Raw genomic sequence first — 15,639 nt, 5'->3', positions numbered from 1 at the left:
CGAAACGCAACTGTCACTGTCGCACTAATATGGAACAGTGATAGAGAGATGGCTAAAAGCACTCAGTACAGAAGTTTGCCTTTTTGGAATTAATTGAAAACTTTGCCCTTTTCAAACGAATGAACACCTCCATTATCCATATAGCCCAGTAGTCTATGTATCTTTCAAAATCTCTTAAATAGTTAAAAACATTACAAACACATGACTCACATGAGTGTATTAAGCCTATTACATATCTTATACATACCCCGCAACGGAGCTAGCAAATCTGTAGCAGTTGTACGTCAGGGTTATCACTACTACGCATAAACTAAAGTACAAAAAAAATCTTTGTTTTTAAACACACCAATATTTTCAAGCAATGAAAATTCCATGTTAATAGGTATTTGAAAGAAATGCGAAAAAAAACGTGATTTTATAAACAAAATAACAGATACATTGAAACGCATCTAATATTGACATTGACCTGTTAATTTATATTATTTGACAGTAAATTAAACCGGGTTATATCGGAAGAGGGTCAACAAGGCAGGGATCGGAACCGGTTTTTTGCAAAAACTCAGAAATAACCATATTTTTCGAATTATTCTATACTCGAAATGTAGGACTCAGTTGTGTTTTTAGGTTACGACTTCGTATTATTAGATTGCCCAATTAGAAATGAAGTAATTAGCAAAGAACGAAAAAATACCGTTTCCGTTCCCATACAAAAAATACCGGTATCCGATCCCTGCAACAAGGTTCTCGCTCAATTTTATTAATCTTACATACAATAAAGTTAAAGCAAAATGGTTCATCATAATCGCCAACCCTGGCACAAAACTGTCATATGCTACGGTTTTGCTAGCTCCGTTGCGGGGTATGTTATAAAAACAGCTAGACCATTTGTGAAAAAACACAGCATTTCGCCAACCGCCCGCGGAAGACAAAAACTTGTACGCGCATTGACAGCGCGTCTCAATCAACTGTCAGACGAGTTACTAGCCGCAAAAAGCTGCCTTATTGTTGAATATAGAAACATTTGACGTTTTAATATAATATCGGTATTGTATTGCTAGAATGTACTTGCTTGCTCTAGTATGTCGACAGTGACAGTAATGTAATAACTACAGCTGGGTAGCTGCAAAAGTGCATACATATACCCTCTTTATGAGTGAATTCCAATCACAAAGTGGGAATGCGCTTTTGCAGTTTATAATACACTAGTTTCCAGAATTAGAAAGAGTAGTTGAGGGCGTGTATTTCATGATATTATTTTTCATACCTACTGCTACTTTCTATTCAGAATATCTTATACCACATTGAATTGGTATTATATTGATACGGAATTTCAGTTTCTGGATAACATTGTATGACAGAACTCGAATGACTAGAAACAGTAGAAACAGTTTATATTGATTTATAGATGTCACTTTGTGGTGATTGTCTGTGATTTCATGACGTTTTGACAGGGGACTGATTGTAGGATCCATTTATAAATAAAGCTACATATAGGTACTCCGTTTCAGATAAGATTGTACAGAAGGAAAAATGATATTTTTTTTTGCCATTTCGGTTACATTTCTGAATTACACACATCAAAATTAACTCTAAATAAAATTATAAAGAGAAAAATGTTTCCACCATTCCACCCAATTTATCTACCAAAACTGTTATTCTCCAACGTTTTCCGCATACAGGTATTCTGAAATTAATGCTAAACTTACGCCTTATGGTACTTCATGAACATTTTCCCTCGCACTTTGCGTTCGAAATTTATTTGAAATCGGAAATCTGGACACGTCGAACAATTCCTTCCAACCAATATGTTTACTCGTACGAAGCAAATCCACAAATTTAAATAAAATATCAGTAAGTCAAGATTTAACTCTACACTGTCCATACTAAAAACCCATAAATTCACAATTTATTAAACCACCGAACAATACAAAAGCAGTGCGGTGGCAACGATTAAGGGCCGATACACACCCGATGCGTATGCAGCACTGCTTTAACCTTTTCCACGCATGATGTCACAAGTGACATCTGGCACATTATTGAACAATTGTATTTTTCTCAAAAATGGACGGCAAAGTCGACGTTGCCGTTTAAAAAATAGGTCGCGAAGTGCGTAGTTTATGGTCATTCAAAAAATTAAAAAGTTAAAAACATTGCAGTCTCGATTTCGGGACTGCAATGTCGCATACAAATTCCATTATTTAACGAGTTCCAAACTTTTTAAAACTTCAAATGGCCATATCAAATGAAGGATTGAAGGCTTAGGTCCCTTAAACAGCCAAACAGATGATCAGCACTTATTATTATAAAGCCTATAATAGACTATCGCACCGCACCGCGACCTTGGAGCGTCGCACCCATAAGTGAGAGCGAGAAACAGATATCTCTTTCTCGCTCTCACTTATGGGTGCGACGCTCCAAGGTCGCGGTGCGGTGCGATAGTCTGTTACAGGCTTAATGTTGGTACCGCGACTATTTAGGTATCTCAAATAGGTTGGCGTAGTTTCAGCAGAAAAATACACTTCTTTTTTTTTTAAAGGCGGCAAGCTAATTTTTTTAATGGTTGTATTTTTTTCTGTGAAAATTAATGGAAAATTAGAACGTTGCTTCTGTAAGTTCTGTAAAATATTTCTATTTCTTGCACCATTTTTGAGAAAAGCACTATATATGACTCGGCTGGAAGGCTACTTGCTGGCTTCGGATTCAATTAAACGGACTCCCAAGGTCGTCCGTTTAAAACGAATCCTCAGCCAGCAAGTAGCTACTTCCGAACCTCGACAATAATGTACTATTAGAGAACACAAATAATATCCTGCCTCAAAATCCTCAAATGCAATCAGGCTTTCGTACGGCAATGGGGACTGTTACTGCTTTAATTTATGTAGTCGATAATGTTCTTTCTAATAAGGGCACCTGTTAGGTACTTTTTAGATTTCTCCCACGCTTTTGACTGTATAAATATTGCCCTGCAACTCTCAAAACTGCGTTACTATATAGAGTAGATATGAAGTCACTGGCCTGGTTCAATTGTTATTTTGGTGGGGGGAACGCAGTCTGTCAAAATGTTAAAAGAAAATGGTACTTAATCGGTTTTTGACGCCAGATCTTTAACTCGGGGAGTCCCCCAGGTTTCCATACTTGGTCTTCTGCTGTTTGTTATTTAATTTACAGTGCAGATATATTTCATTAAATAAGGCTTCAATACTTAATAATGTCGTCTTGCAGAGACCTACACCTTGCAAGTCTTTTGTTTTGAAATAATACCCCTCCACCAATAAAATTCCTTGAAACTTTCAAAATAAACAAAATGCAGGAATTCCCTTCAAATACTTAGTTGCAGATTGCCAAATCTAGTCTGTGTGGGTACAGTACAAGTATCTTTATTAAGCACATTAGTACACACTCCCTTCTATTTTTAAACTAAAACCGGCCAAGTGCGAGTCGGACTCGCGCACGGAGGGTTCCGCACCATCAACAAAAAATAGAGCAAAACAAGCAAAAAAACGGTCACCCATCCAAGTACTGACCCCGCCCGACGTTGCTTAACTTCGGTCAAAAATCACGTTTGTTGTATGGGAGCCCCACTTAAATCTTTATTTTATTCTGTTTTTAGTATTTGTTGTTATAGCGGCAACAGAAATACATCATCTGTGAAAATTTCAACTGTCTAGCTATCACGGTTCGTGAGATACAGCCTGGTGACAGACGGACGGACGGACGGACGGACGGACGGACGGACGGACGGACGGACGGACAGCGGAGTCTTAGTAATAGGGTCCCGTTTTTACCCTTTGGGTACGGAACCCTAATAAATGAGTTATGTCTATACATAACTCATTTATTATTAGGGTTCCGTCCCCTACAAACCCTATGGTTTGGACGACAGATCTGAAATGTATGGGAAGATCCGCGGATCTGGATCCAGATCCGGATAATTTCAAACATTTCGGATCCGGATTGCAAACCCTAGTTATGTATCTAGGTGCCTATCTATTATTTCAAACGTTATAAACATACGCGCGTGTTTACGCTCCCCGCGCCTGCACAGTGTTGAGTGTATCTTTCGTGTTTCAGCCTTATAGTGTTTACTCTGTAGTAAACATCTTAATCATTATACAGCGTGATTTATTCCAGGAAGGTGAGAAATAAGTGGCCATATACAGGGCGTTGCTTAACGAGAACTACTTGTCAGATTAATGCCGTTTATGAAGCCGTTAGACAATGTGCTGGTTCGAAAGATATAGTGGAAATTAAGTACGTGTCAATTCAATTTGAATAAACCTGTAATTCCTAGAATATATATTTTTTACAGTTTTACAATGGCTTATATACGAAAGAGCACCATTCATTAAAGGCCAAGCCACACCGGATGCGTGTGCGTGACGTGCACGTACACGTACGCGTCCCGCTGCGTTGTAGAATACGAAAACACATAAGAGAGGACACACCGCTTGCGTGACGTGCGCGTGACGTGCGCGTACGCGTGACTTGCACGCAACGCAGCTCCGACGAGACAAACCGGCTGCGTACTGCGTGCACGCGTCCACGCAGCGGAGCGGCAACGTCGCTTCGTTGCGTGCAGTGATGACGTTGTGTTTAACTGCGATCCCTATGAGAGGGCGAACCGAGCAGGTTCGGACACGCACAGCTCGGTGCTGCATAGGTGCTGTGCGTGTACAGGCGCAGCTCGCTTGTATTTATTTACAACTCGGTCGGTGCGCGTGCTGGTTTTTAATATGGATTCAGTGATAAAAGAAAAACTAATTAAAATCTTTCGTCAATACGAATGTATATTTACAACATAGCACAAAGATTACAAAAAAATACGTCTTATATAAATAATTTGGCCTGTGGGAACAAATCGATGTTAGGTATTAACCAGGCATGTTATATGTGTAATAATTGCAATGGCGGCATTAGTGAGCTGCTTCCATTTGCAACGGGAGTCACATGATGTAGGTACTGTCGCAGGAGTATTTTATTTTACTGCACGCATGACTGAGCTGCAGCGTGCACCTGCGTGGCGTGTGCAGCACACTGCGTGGCGTGCGCTGCGTGACGTGCGCGTCACCCGGTGTGACAGGGGTGCTGCGCACGTCACGCAGCGCACGCCACGCAGTGTGCTGCTAACGCAGCCGGTGTGGCTCGGCCTTAAATAGGCACATACTTAACAATATAATTTGGCGGTATATTAATATTTTAGCTTCGATTATTTTAAAGCACCAAATGTTAACCATCATATTTTTTTTAAACCTGCCAAATAAAGTCTTCCGTGGAGACCTGTCCAGACGATCGCGTCAGCTCGTAAACTTAACTAACATTGGTTAAACTAAATAGAATTTCAATTTGACCTATTGATTATACCTGTATAACTTATTTAATAACACATTCTGCGTAACCTACTCGCTCGGACCTGGAACTATCCCGTTTGTGTTGAGCGCTGAGGTGTTTTTACCAGAGGTAAGTAAGAGATAGGCATATACTCGGCTTCTCATGCTGTATTCATGCTGGCGATGGAGACCTGTTTGACAAGCCATGACTCAGAACGGGTGGTCATTCCACCTCTCCCTGAGGCGCTTCCCAAGCTCTCGGAAGAGCTCACGCGCCTCCCGTCCCCAGGGCCCGGCTGGGCTGTCTCGACGGCGACGGGCACAAAGTCGTAGGTGGCTTCCAAGGCAGAGTATTTTTGGCGCTTGTATTTCATTTCTATTCCATCTCTTCCAGGTGAAGGGCATTCTGTCCATGCTGGTGATCGAGTGGACCTGGCTATGCAGCTTCATTATCCTCTTCATCTTCAGCCCGCTGGTGGCCGCCATCGGCCTTCACCAGATCTTCTACCTCTTCGCCGCTGTCTGCTTCGCCACTTCTGTCTTCAGGTATTTCTTCTTGCCGGAGACGAAGGGGTTGCCGGTCGACATTATACAGACGCTGTTTGATAGGAAGCGAAACCGTCGTGCGTGAATAAAATTATTGTTTTTTAATGGATTTTTATTGAATTTTCGAGAATGTTTGGTCTACTGATCTACTCTCAAATTCAAATGCCAGATCTCTTATAAAAATATGTAATTGGTGAATATAATAAATATTTCATGATTATTGAATGAATATAATCTTTAGTTCAGGCAACTACTTATTGGCCCATACATAGATTATGGGTGGGGATTATGGGTCGGTATGAATATGGGAATGGGAATGAGAACAAAAACAAGAACGAGAAAGGAAATGGGACTGTATTGCGTCCGGAGATTATTATTTAAAAGTACATAAATAGTTAATGCCTAGGTACCTACGTATGAAACGTATTCAGAAAACAAGCTAATTTACAAATTGCCAGCTATGCAGAAAAAACACTTCAGCAAATCGCAGTCAAAACAAAACAATAAATAATTTTCTACCCTTACATATACTCGACAATAAAAAATGAGACTAACATGTCTACACGAAAATAGGGTGCTATTAAAGCAACCCCCATATCAGCGGATTACTCAAAATTAATCTTTAATATCAAAGCAATAAGAGCTTCTGTGTTAGCATAGCAGAAGTCGTCAACCCGCTCAGAAAGATGAGAAACGCAGTTGAAAATCTGAATTTTTATGTCCTTTTGGACTGGTACTGTAGGGTGGCCATGTTCTTCAGTCCCGCCGCACTTGCGGGATCAAAACGCGATCGTAATGGCGTGCGTAGGTAGGGTGTCTGCTTTTACGTGCTTTGAGTGGTTACGAGTATGTCTAAGTACTCTAGATATAGGTACTAGACTTGTGGGATCTGTGTTGCTATTGTTCACGGAGAGCCATCAGTTAGGTAGATTAAATTTTGCCCATCTGGGATTCAGGGCTATTTATATGACAATGTGATGACTACCATAAATTCCATTCCAATTTGTAGTTTTTTATGTTATTTCTACTCTGAATCATGAGTTCTTTCGATCCTAACAGGGAGCCTAGCAAAGATGCCAATTGTTCACAGAGAAATGAAACGAAACACTGTCTCTATCGCACTAAATACGGAAGAGTGATACGGAGCCAAAAGCGTTTATTCGTTTCGTTTACTGCAAATGATTGTCATCATGGCTAAGCCTGATCTCGGAAGAGGTCATTTAAGACTGGATATGTTGAGTCGAACTCTTCCTACGCAATCGGAATGAAGACCAGGTGAAAATGGCTTGCTACTGCGCCTTGTGGAGTACCTTCACCAATCTTGGCACGTGCCTTCGTATGTTATGTTCCTGGTGTTTTTATGTGTAAAGGTGTTTCAATGCCCTGATTTTTGTTGGTGCGGGGTAATTGAAAATTTTTTAACGTCGTAAGTCCCCGCGTACTTGTACAAGTATAAATTAAATTCGAGTTATGAACTCATATAGAAATAAAAGAAAGTTTCAAATTCAAAAGCGCAAAAATTGGCTTGAGTCTTGAGGATACGTCCGCTTTATTCTTGCATCAGGTATTTATTAGAGCAGGATCTCTAGAACTGTGTCGTATTGCATATTGTTAGAGAGTCCAGGGTTCAAGGAACTCGACGTTGCCTGAAAAGTGGTGCCGTTTCCACCAGTCCCTTAATTTTCCCCCTTAAAATTCTAATACATTCGCTGTCGAAAAAATTAAACTTTTTTTTTACAAATAAGACTTATGTGGGTCTAGATCTTAGCGTATTGGCACTACCTAATTAAGATTAGTATTCATTGAAAGTACCTTCATTTACCTTTACAATGACATATTTTAAGTTTACACAAAATATTATCCTTTTGAGTAGATGTTTGAAAAAAACATGAAAATAATTGTTTTAAGGATGACACGTTATGCTCATTTCTAAAGTGTCTCCGTTATGGTAAAAACGGTTTCCTCATGTTTTCCTTCACCGAAAAGCGACTGGTAAGTATCAAAATGATATAATTATGGTATGTACATATATACGTTCCGAAAACCTCATTGGTACGGATTTGAACCCGCAACCTCCGAATTGAAAGTCGCAACTGTCGCAAGCTCTTACCGCTAGGCTATCAGGGGCCCGTTTCTCAAAAGCTAGTAACTTGTAATACAAGCGGATGTCACTTTTTGACAGCTTATGTTAGAAAGGGACTTCCACTTGTATTACAAGTTACAAGCTTTTAAGAAACGGGCCCAGGCTTTTTAATAATATCACGAACAAATTATAGTAGCAATTTATTTGCGCTTAACAGCTTGTACCGTAATCAGTTATGATTATGAAACACTTATTTTGCCGACCGACCACGCGATGCTTAATGATTTTATATTATTCTGCCATTATGTAGTAATACCTAGTAACTATGTGAAATGATCGTTTGTCTTAGTTTTATAATGCTCATTATGTAATCAGTATAAGTATGTGTTTATATATATAGGTACACAGTTGTATGAGTTAAGGTGACAGTCCATTTCCAACCGCAGCTGCACTACTGTTCATTTTACTATGAAAATTGACAGTAACAGCGCCGCGTTCAGTACCAGTAGTGCAGCTGCGGTCAGAAATGGAATGTTACCCTTATGAATGAGATCGCGGACGCTTTCAAACTTATGCTCAAACTAAAAGTAGGTATGATTATTAAGAAGATCGAAGTCCATTACATATACGGGTCCGCTCGGCAACCTAATTCAAAGAATAGATTAGCACAGGCACTTATACACTAGTTCCAACTTAGAGGGGAAACTAGGCCTTAAGGAGAAGACTGCCTTGAGTTCAGGGACCTAAACTGAATTGCTAAGGGACGGAGTTATGCGACTTATGTAGCTCCGTCTTTTAGCAATTCGGTTTAGGTCCTAAACAGAATCGCAATACGACATCATGGTAAGGCCCCTGTTCTGAACCAAACGGCCCAGTTTGAACTACGATAGTGATCGTTGAAACACGCTACGTTTATCTCAATTAATTTTAAGTAAAACGTATTATTTAAGTTAAATTGTCACGCCATTTGCACCAGCAGTTTACACTTTTGCGGTAATGTAGTGGTGTGTGTACAATAATATTTTATTTACAAGCTTTTATTATATAAACCATGCCAACATGGTAAAAGCTTTTTTAAGCCAACTTAAAAAAGCATCTGCCCGTGACTTCGCCTGCATGGGATCATGATGATTTTGATGAGTTAGGTCGCATTTATTAGTTATGTTAGGTAAGGTACTTTTATTTAGGTCAAATCTACCAAGTTTTGCTCCCATAAGGGTCACTTGCACCATTCACTAACCGGGGTAACGTTAATCCTGGTGTAACCATGGTTACCAGTACAATTTGACACTAGGTTAACGGTTTAACGGTTAACCCCGGGTTAGTGGGTTGGTGCAAATGGCGCTAAGTGTTCTAGTTTGAGCTTACTCTCTAGCACCTAATCTAGTGTGTACTCGCCCTAATTGTATGCCTCTTGAGCATTACGCAAGGCAATATAAATCGGAGCAAGAACAGCTTCATAAGTGTAAGGCCTGAGTGGACGCTCGAGTTGAGCGTGCAGCGGGGCGGGGCGTGCGGCGTGCATGTTAAACAAATGCAAGCGTATAGGAGCGGCCTTAGTGCACGCTGCTCACAACACGCGTGAGCCCGACGCCACGCTGCACGCACCCCCGCGTAACGCTCCGCTCCGAGCGTCCACTCAGACCTTACACTTATAGACAATAGCCAGTGAATATCCAGTCGCCGAGGCCGAAATCGGCTAGGACAGGATGATGGCAGGATGACACTTATAGACTAAGTACATCCCTACAACTACATATCACCCCGGTGCGCGTTACATTACACGCACTCATCTCAGTCTCAAGCCTCGGTAACTTAATAGCCGATTTACACTTGCGTGCGAGTAGCGAGACAAGCCGCGAGCGGAGCCACGAGACGCGAGTGTTACCGAAGTTTCGATCGGACGAGTACCAGTGGTTAATTAAATATCGACTCAAATGTTATCGATATCGATATGAAGCAATTTTTTTCTTAATAACTAATGTAACTCCTCGAACTAAAAGCGCCAGCTCTTTCATTACAATCATTATCTAATAGGTACCTGGGCTATAATCGCGAAAATCGAAGTTCGCAAATTGCGGGCATTTTTCTCTGTCACTCTAATTACGTCTTCATTTGAGTAAAAGAGAAAGATCCTCGCAATTGTCGAATTTCGGTTTTCGCGGTAGCCCCTCTGCTTGCAAACCTTTAAGATGTGGTAAGAGTCGTGTGTAAAGGGGCCCACTGATTAACAGTCCGCCGGACGATATCGGCCTGTCCGTTAGAATAAAAAGTTGACAGCTCCGAACAACTGACACGCCGCAATCGTCCGGCGGACTGTTAATCAGTGGGCCCCTTAAGAGTCGATATAATTTTTTACCACTGACACTGGTGTATTTTACACACCCTACATCAAACCGAGGTATAATTATTTATATGCTTATGGTATCAATTTGCGCGTAGATACTCAAATTTTAATAGTTTGTAAATAGTTATAATGACGCAATAATTACAATATAAATTACCATGTTAACTTGACAGCGGTAACTTAAATATTCGCACCAAAGTAAATACAATAAATCTCTGTACACTTTACAAATACTCCTGATTCAAGAAACCTGTTAATACCTAGATAATGAAGTTATTTATTACCAGACTATAATTAATAGCGGCCATTAAAACTGGGAAACGTAATAAAGTGGCAAAAGTGATATTTTATTGTCGACCTAATAACGCAGCTATAAAGTTTATTATCCTATAAAAGGCAGTGATTTTTTTTAAATTGCCATACCTACCAGAACAAAATAAAAACAAAGAAATGTAGTTATTTTTGTAGTTCGAAGGCGAATTAATACCTCAATTACTTGGTTGAAAATGCTTTTTTAAGTCTCAAAGAAAGGATCGTCCAGTATCGTCTTAATATAGGGTATTTGATTACTAGTCAAAATTGTGTCTAAAAATAACTTGCTGTTTACGTTTCTACATTTATCTTCTCGTGCTTTAATTTCATGCATGGTGTAAAATAAGTAATTTATTTTAAATACAGTCAAATACCCTATTATAAATCTTGTTAATATTGTATCACAAGCAGAAACGTCTGTGAACCATATGCGTCATATATGGTGGAAATATTCGCTGTATTGGGTAAGGTATTACCTCAGAGCCAAGGTAGCTCAGATGGAAGAGCATCAGGCTAGGGTCGTGGGTTCAAGTCAAGAAAGTGAATTTTCCCACTTTTAATTTGTTTCTAAGCTTGTATATCTTGTTTTAATACAGTCAGCAGCAGAAGTTGCTAAGCGGGCCAGGTGTTCAAAATGATCTGAGCGTGTCAAGGAAATTAGAACACCGCCCACTTAGCAACTTCTGGTGCTGTCTGTAGGTACATGTTTAACCTCCTGAGACTAAATGTACATTAAAATGTACATATGCGTGCAATCTAATTTGAACCTTTCATGAACCAAATAAAGTTGCATTTCTTTTGCTTTTAAAAACAAACGAAATTCGCTCTAATTTACATATAGAATAAGGTTCAAATTAAAAATTAGTAAACTTTGTATGGTGGGTCTTACGAGGTTAAATAAGAGACCTTCCATTTCCTGCTGGGGAACGCGGAAGCCTCAAATTACATCTCATTTTGCTCCTAAACCCGTTGTTAAGCCATTCTGTTCAACTCGGATCACTTGTCTCATAGACGGGTGATGCAAGACCACTCGCAGTCACCACATGTAGGCGCTCCCAACTTGTCGCAAACTAAATGGTGAGTCAGACGGTCTAGCATGAGTTGCGTTCTCGCGCGCGACTCCATACTTGAAGTCGCGCAAGATGTATGGAGTTGCGCGCGAGAACGCAACTCATGCTAGACCGCAACTCATGCTAGACCGCCCGGTTGTAAATCATCGGATTTATGCTATCCCTTTCGCACTTGCACGGCCTTATGGAGCTGGGATCGCAATAGTAGTGCATGTAGTATTACTTACGCATTAAGACCATTAAGACACGGTATAGCCGTTCGATTTGTCGCTGGCCCCGAACGGCCCATCCTTTGTCTATTGTTACGTAAAACCGCACGTGCTACTAAGTTTTACATAGGTATAGTAAGGTAGTCACTTATTAAGTTCGATTAAATTTTCAATCGGAGTAGATCGCATTTGTTTTGTTTCGTTAAATTTACAAACAAAGCAAAATCAACTCTATTTCCTACAGTATAGGTTCAAATTTCACTAACTGGCTTTTTTTCTTGACTTAGGAGGGTATAATGCGAAGTCTAGGAGGTAGTCTGTGGTGCAACGTGATCCTAGTGGTCGCTGATTATTGCGTAATTTCATACTGCGTTTATGCGAAAACGGAGATGCGTAAATTGTGATGTAACTGCTTGTAATATGGATAGAGTAATGGAGGCAAAATCAATATAAAATAACCGGCCTAGAGCGAGTCGGACTCGCGTTCTAAGGGTTCCGTCCATTAAGTCCAACTCCCGCTTGACTGCACATTTGCACGGACCTATGTGCATTTTTTGTCAGACATATCCTAAGAACTAAATATGTTAATTTTATCACAATTATAATAACTCTACTGGCGAAAGTGTTCCCAACATCTTTATTTATATGAATTTAAAAGTGGAAAAATTAATCTCTTGGGTGAGACTTGAACTCACGGCGTCTGGAGTTCAAGTGTCACCCAAGACAGTATTTTTTCCAATTTTTTATTTATTCTGAGCATAATAGCATCGGTCGCAGACATTTCTGCTTCTTAAAAAAATAATTAAATTGTATGTGTATATATATCAAGTCCAGAAGTAATTTATTAATGTTATCTACAACCAGAGCCCGTACCATGAGTCACTGACAGTGTCAAAACTGACATATACGCTATCCAGAACGTAATTTACTTTCTATAATACATCTCGTTTGCACTAATATGCGAGTACGAGCGAGATGCATAGAAAGTAAATTACGTTCTCGATGGCGTTTATGTCAGTGCCAAACTGATGGTAGCCGTACAGAAGCATAACAACTTATCAGAAATCATCTAAACATACTTAAAAATCCTAAAAGCTGCTTACCGCTCTTACAATGCGGGTACGCCGTGAGACACAAAACATTTTTTAAGAGGGTTATAAAAGAAAAATGTTTGATAAGTTTACTATTATATATAGTAGGATAACTGGGCTATTCACAGGTATTTTTTTTTCTAGAGCAAATCCCCATACTTTTAATTCTGTAGAGGAGTTTCGTAAAAAAAAGTGTAAAGATTTTTTATGAATTATGAATTTCTCGTATTTTTTGTATGGGTGAGTGAAAATTTAGTCACAGAAATGAATTCCTTATCCTCGAATTACACGAAAAAGACACCAAACATGATATAGTTGCTAGATGTATGCAGATATAAAATTTAGAGTGAGGCGCGCCGGAGGCATTTCCCCCCATTTTGAGTTACTCACAATGAGCTCTTTCATTTGAATTGTAACAAGATATAGTTTGAAAAACTTTATTTTTTAAGTTTCCCATTTACACCCCAAAAGTGGCTCCCATGTTTAAAATTCATTTGTTTGCGTTACATGGCCGTCTTTGAGTCACAAACTTGCATATGTGTACCAATTTTCACCTTAATGGGTCCAGTAGTTTCGGAGAAAACATAAAAAAAAAACCCTTAGGGGTAGGGTCCAAGACTAAGTAATTAAGTACGACTCACGCTTGACTGCACATTTCTAATAGGTTTTCCTGTCATCTATAGGTAAAGAACTATTTTGTGTATTTTTTTTCAAAATTTTAGACCCAGTAGTTTCGGAGATAAGGGGGGGGGGATGGTAATTTTTTGCCTATTTTCTTGAATAACCGCTAAACTATTTATTTTAAAATTATAAAAAAAATATATTTGAGATTCTTACAATGAGCCCTTTCATTTGATATGTAACACGATATAGTTAGAAAAACTTTATTTTTTAATTTTCTCATTTACCCCCCAAAAATGGCCTCCATATTTAAAATTCGTTTATTTACGTTACACGACCATCTTTGGGTCACAAACTTACATATGTGTACCAAATTTCAACTTAATTGGTCTAGTAGTTTCGGAGAAAATAGGCTGTGACAGACGGACGGACGGACAGACAGACAGACAGACAGACGAGTGATCCTATTAGGGTTCCGTTTTTTCCTTTTGAGGTACGGAACCCTAAAAACCGGCCAAGTGCGAGTCGGGCTCGCGCACGGAGGGTTCCGCACCATCAACAAAAAATAGAGCAAAACAAGCAAAAAAACGGTCACCCATCCAAGTAGGTACTGACCCCGTCCGACGTTGCTTAACTTCGGTCAACAATCACGTTTGTTGTATGGGGAGCCCCACTTAAATCTTTATTTTATTCTGTTTTTAGTATTTGTTGTTATAGCGGCAACAGAAATACATCATCTGTGAAAATTTCAACTGTCTAGCTATCACGGTTCGTGAGATACAGCCTGGTGACAGACGGACGGACGGACGGTCGGACGGACGGACGGACGGACGGACGGACGGACGGACAGCGGAGTCTTAGTAATAGGGTCCCGTTTTTACCCTTTGGGTACGGAACCCTAAAAACCGGCCAAGTGCGAGTCGGACTCGCGCACGGAGGGTTACGCACCATCAACAAAAAATAGAGCAAAACAAGCAAAAAAACGGTCACCCATCCAAGTACTGACCCCGCCCGACGTTGCTTAACCTCGGTCAAAATCACGTTTGTTGTATGGGAGCCCCACTTAAATCTTTATTTTATTCTGTTTTTAGTATTTGTTGTTATAGCGGCAACAGAAATACATCATCTGTGAAAATTTCAACTGTCTAGCTATCACGGTTCGTGAGATACAGCCGGTGACAGACGGACGGACGGACAGACGGACGGACGGACGGACGGACGGACGGACGGACGGACGGACGGACGGACGGACAGCGGAGTCTTAGTAATAGGGTCCCGTTTTTACCCTTTGGGTACGGAACCCTAAAAACCGGTCAAGTGAGAGTCGGACTCGCGTTCCAAGGGTTCCGTACATTACCCAATTTTTAAAAATGTATTCTTTTATGTGGAACGTGAATGAAATGTCTTTAAAAAACCCGTAGTGGTCGGATCAAAAACTACGTAATTTAGTCCGACTCACGCTTGACTGCACATTTATAATAAGTTTTCCTGTCATCTACAGGTAAAAAAAGACTTTGTGTATTTTTTTCAAAATTTTAGACCTACCTAGTAGTTTCGGAAATAGGGGGGGGGAGGGGGGGGGGGGGGTCATCGCCGTGCTTTTGTCGATCACTCTACTACGGTACGAGGTACGGAACCCTAAAAATAAGTTATTTTATACTCTAAAATTTAGAGAGTAATTGAGGAAAATATTTCATACCATTAACACGTTCACTACGGCATCGGGTCGAATGTAACCGTTGTAGAACTTTCCTTCGGTGCGAGAGATAATTTGCTGTTCCGTACGCTGGTGCGGGATAGATATCTCTGGATGTAGCAAGAGTAAAAAAAGGATAGGTAGTGTTTTGACAATGTCTACTGGAATATAAGCAATATAGGTAATAAAATACGTATCGGTTACTTTCGACCCCATGCCGACCAGGGCGAAAAATTTTTTCATCTGGTACGGCCATCGGGTCGTCAAGATCCGATGCCCGATGACCCGATAGCCGTACTAGATGAAAGTCTAGTTGAGCTAGTGCAGTCCAAGTGTG

At 40.1% G+C, this 15,639-nt stretch overlaps 2 protein-coding genes across 2 annotated transcripts in view; one reads left to right on the top strand and one right to left on the bottom strand.

Annotated features, from left to right (window-relative positions):
* LOC134662708 (protein shank) overlaps positions 1 to 15,639 on the bottom strand; it is a 327,584-nt gene that overhangs the window by 243,139 nt on the left and 68,806 nt on the right. The gene's annotated exons all lie outside the window — the stretch shown is intronic.
* On the top strand, positions 5,377 to 5,974 carry LOC134662707 (facilitated trehalose transporter Tret1-2 homolog; the record flags this gene model as incomplete). Its single annotated transcript, XM_063518978.1, has 2 exons — positions 5,377 to 5,457; positions 5,722 to 5,974. Coding segments are annotated over 2 exons (318 nt in total), but the record flags the coding sequence as incomplete, so codon positions are not given.

The sequence above is a fragment of the Cydia amplana genome, chromosome 3 (assembly GCF_948474715.1).
Source record: "Cydia amplana chromosome 3, ilCydAmpl1.1, whole genome shotgun sequence".
NCBI classification, from domain to species: Eukaryota; Metazoa; Arthropoda; class Insecta; order Lepidoptera; family Tortricidae; genus Cydia; species Cydia amplana.
Note: the sequence above shows the minus strand (reverse complement) of the source record. Positions and strands in the feature narration are given on the sequence as shown.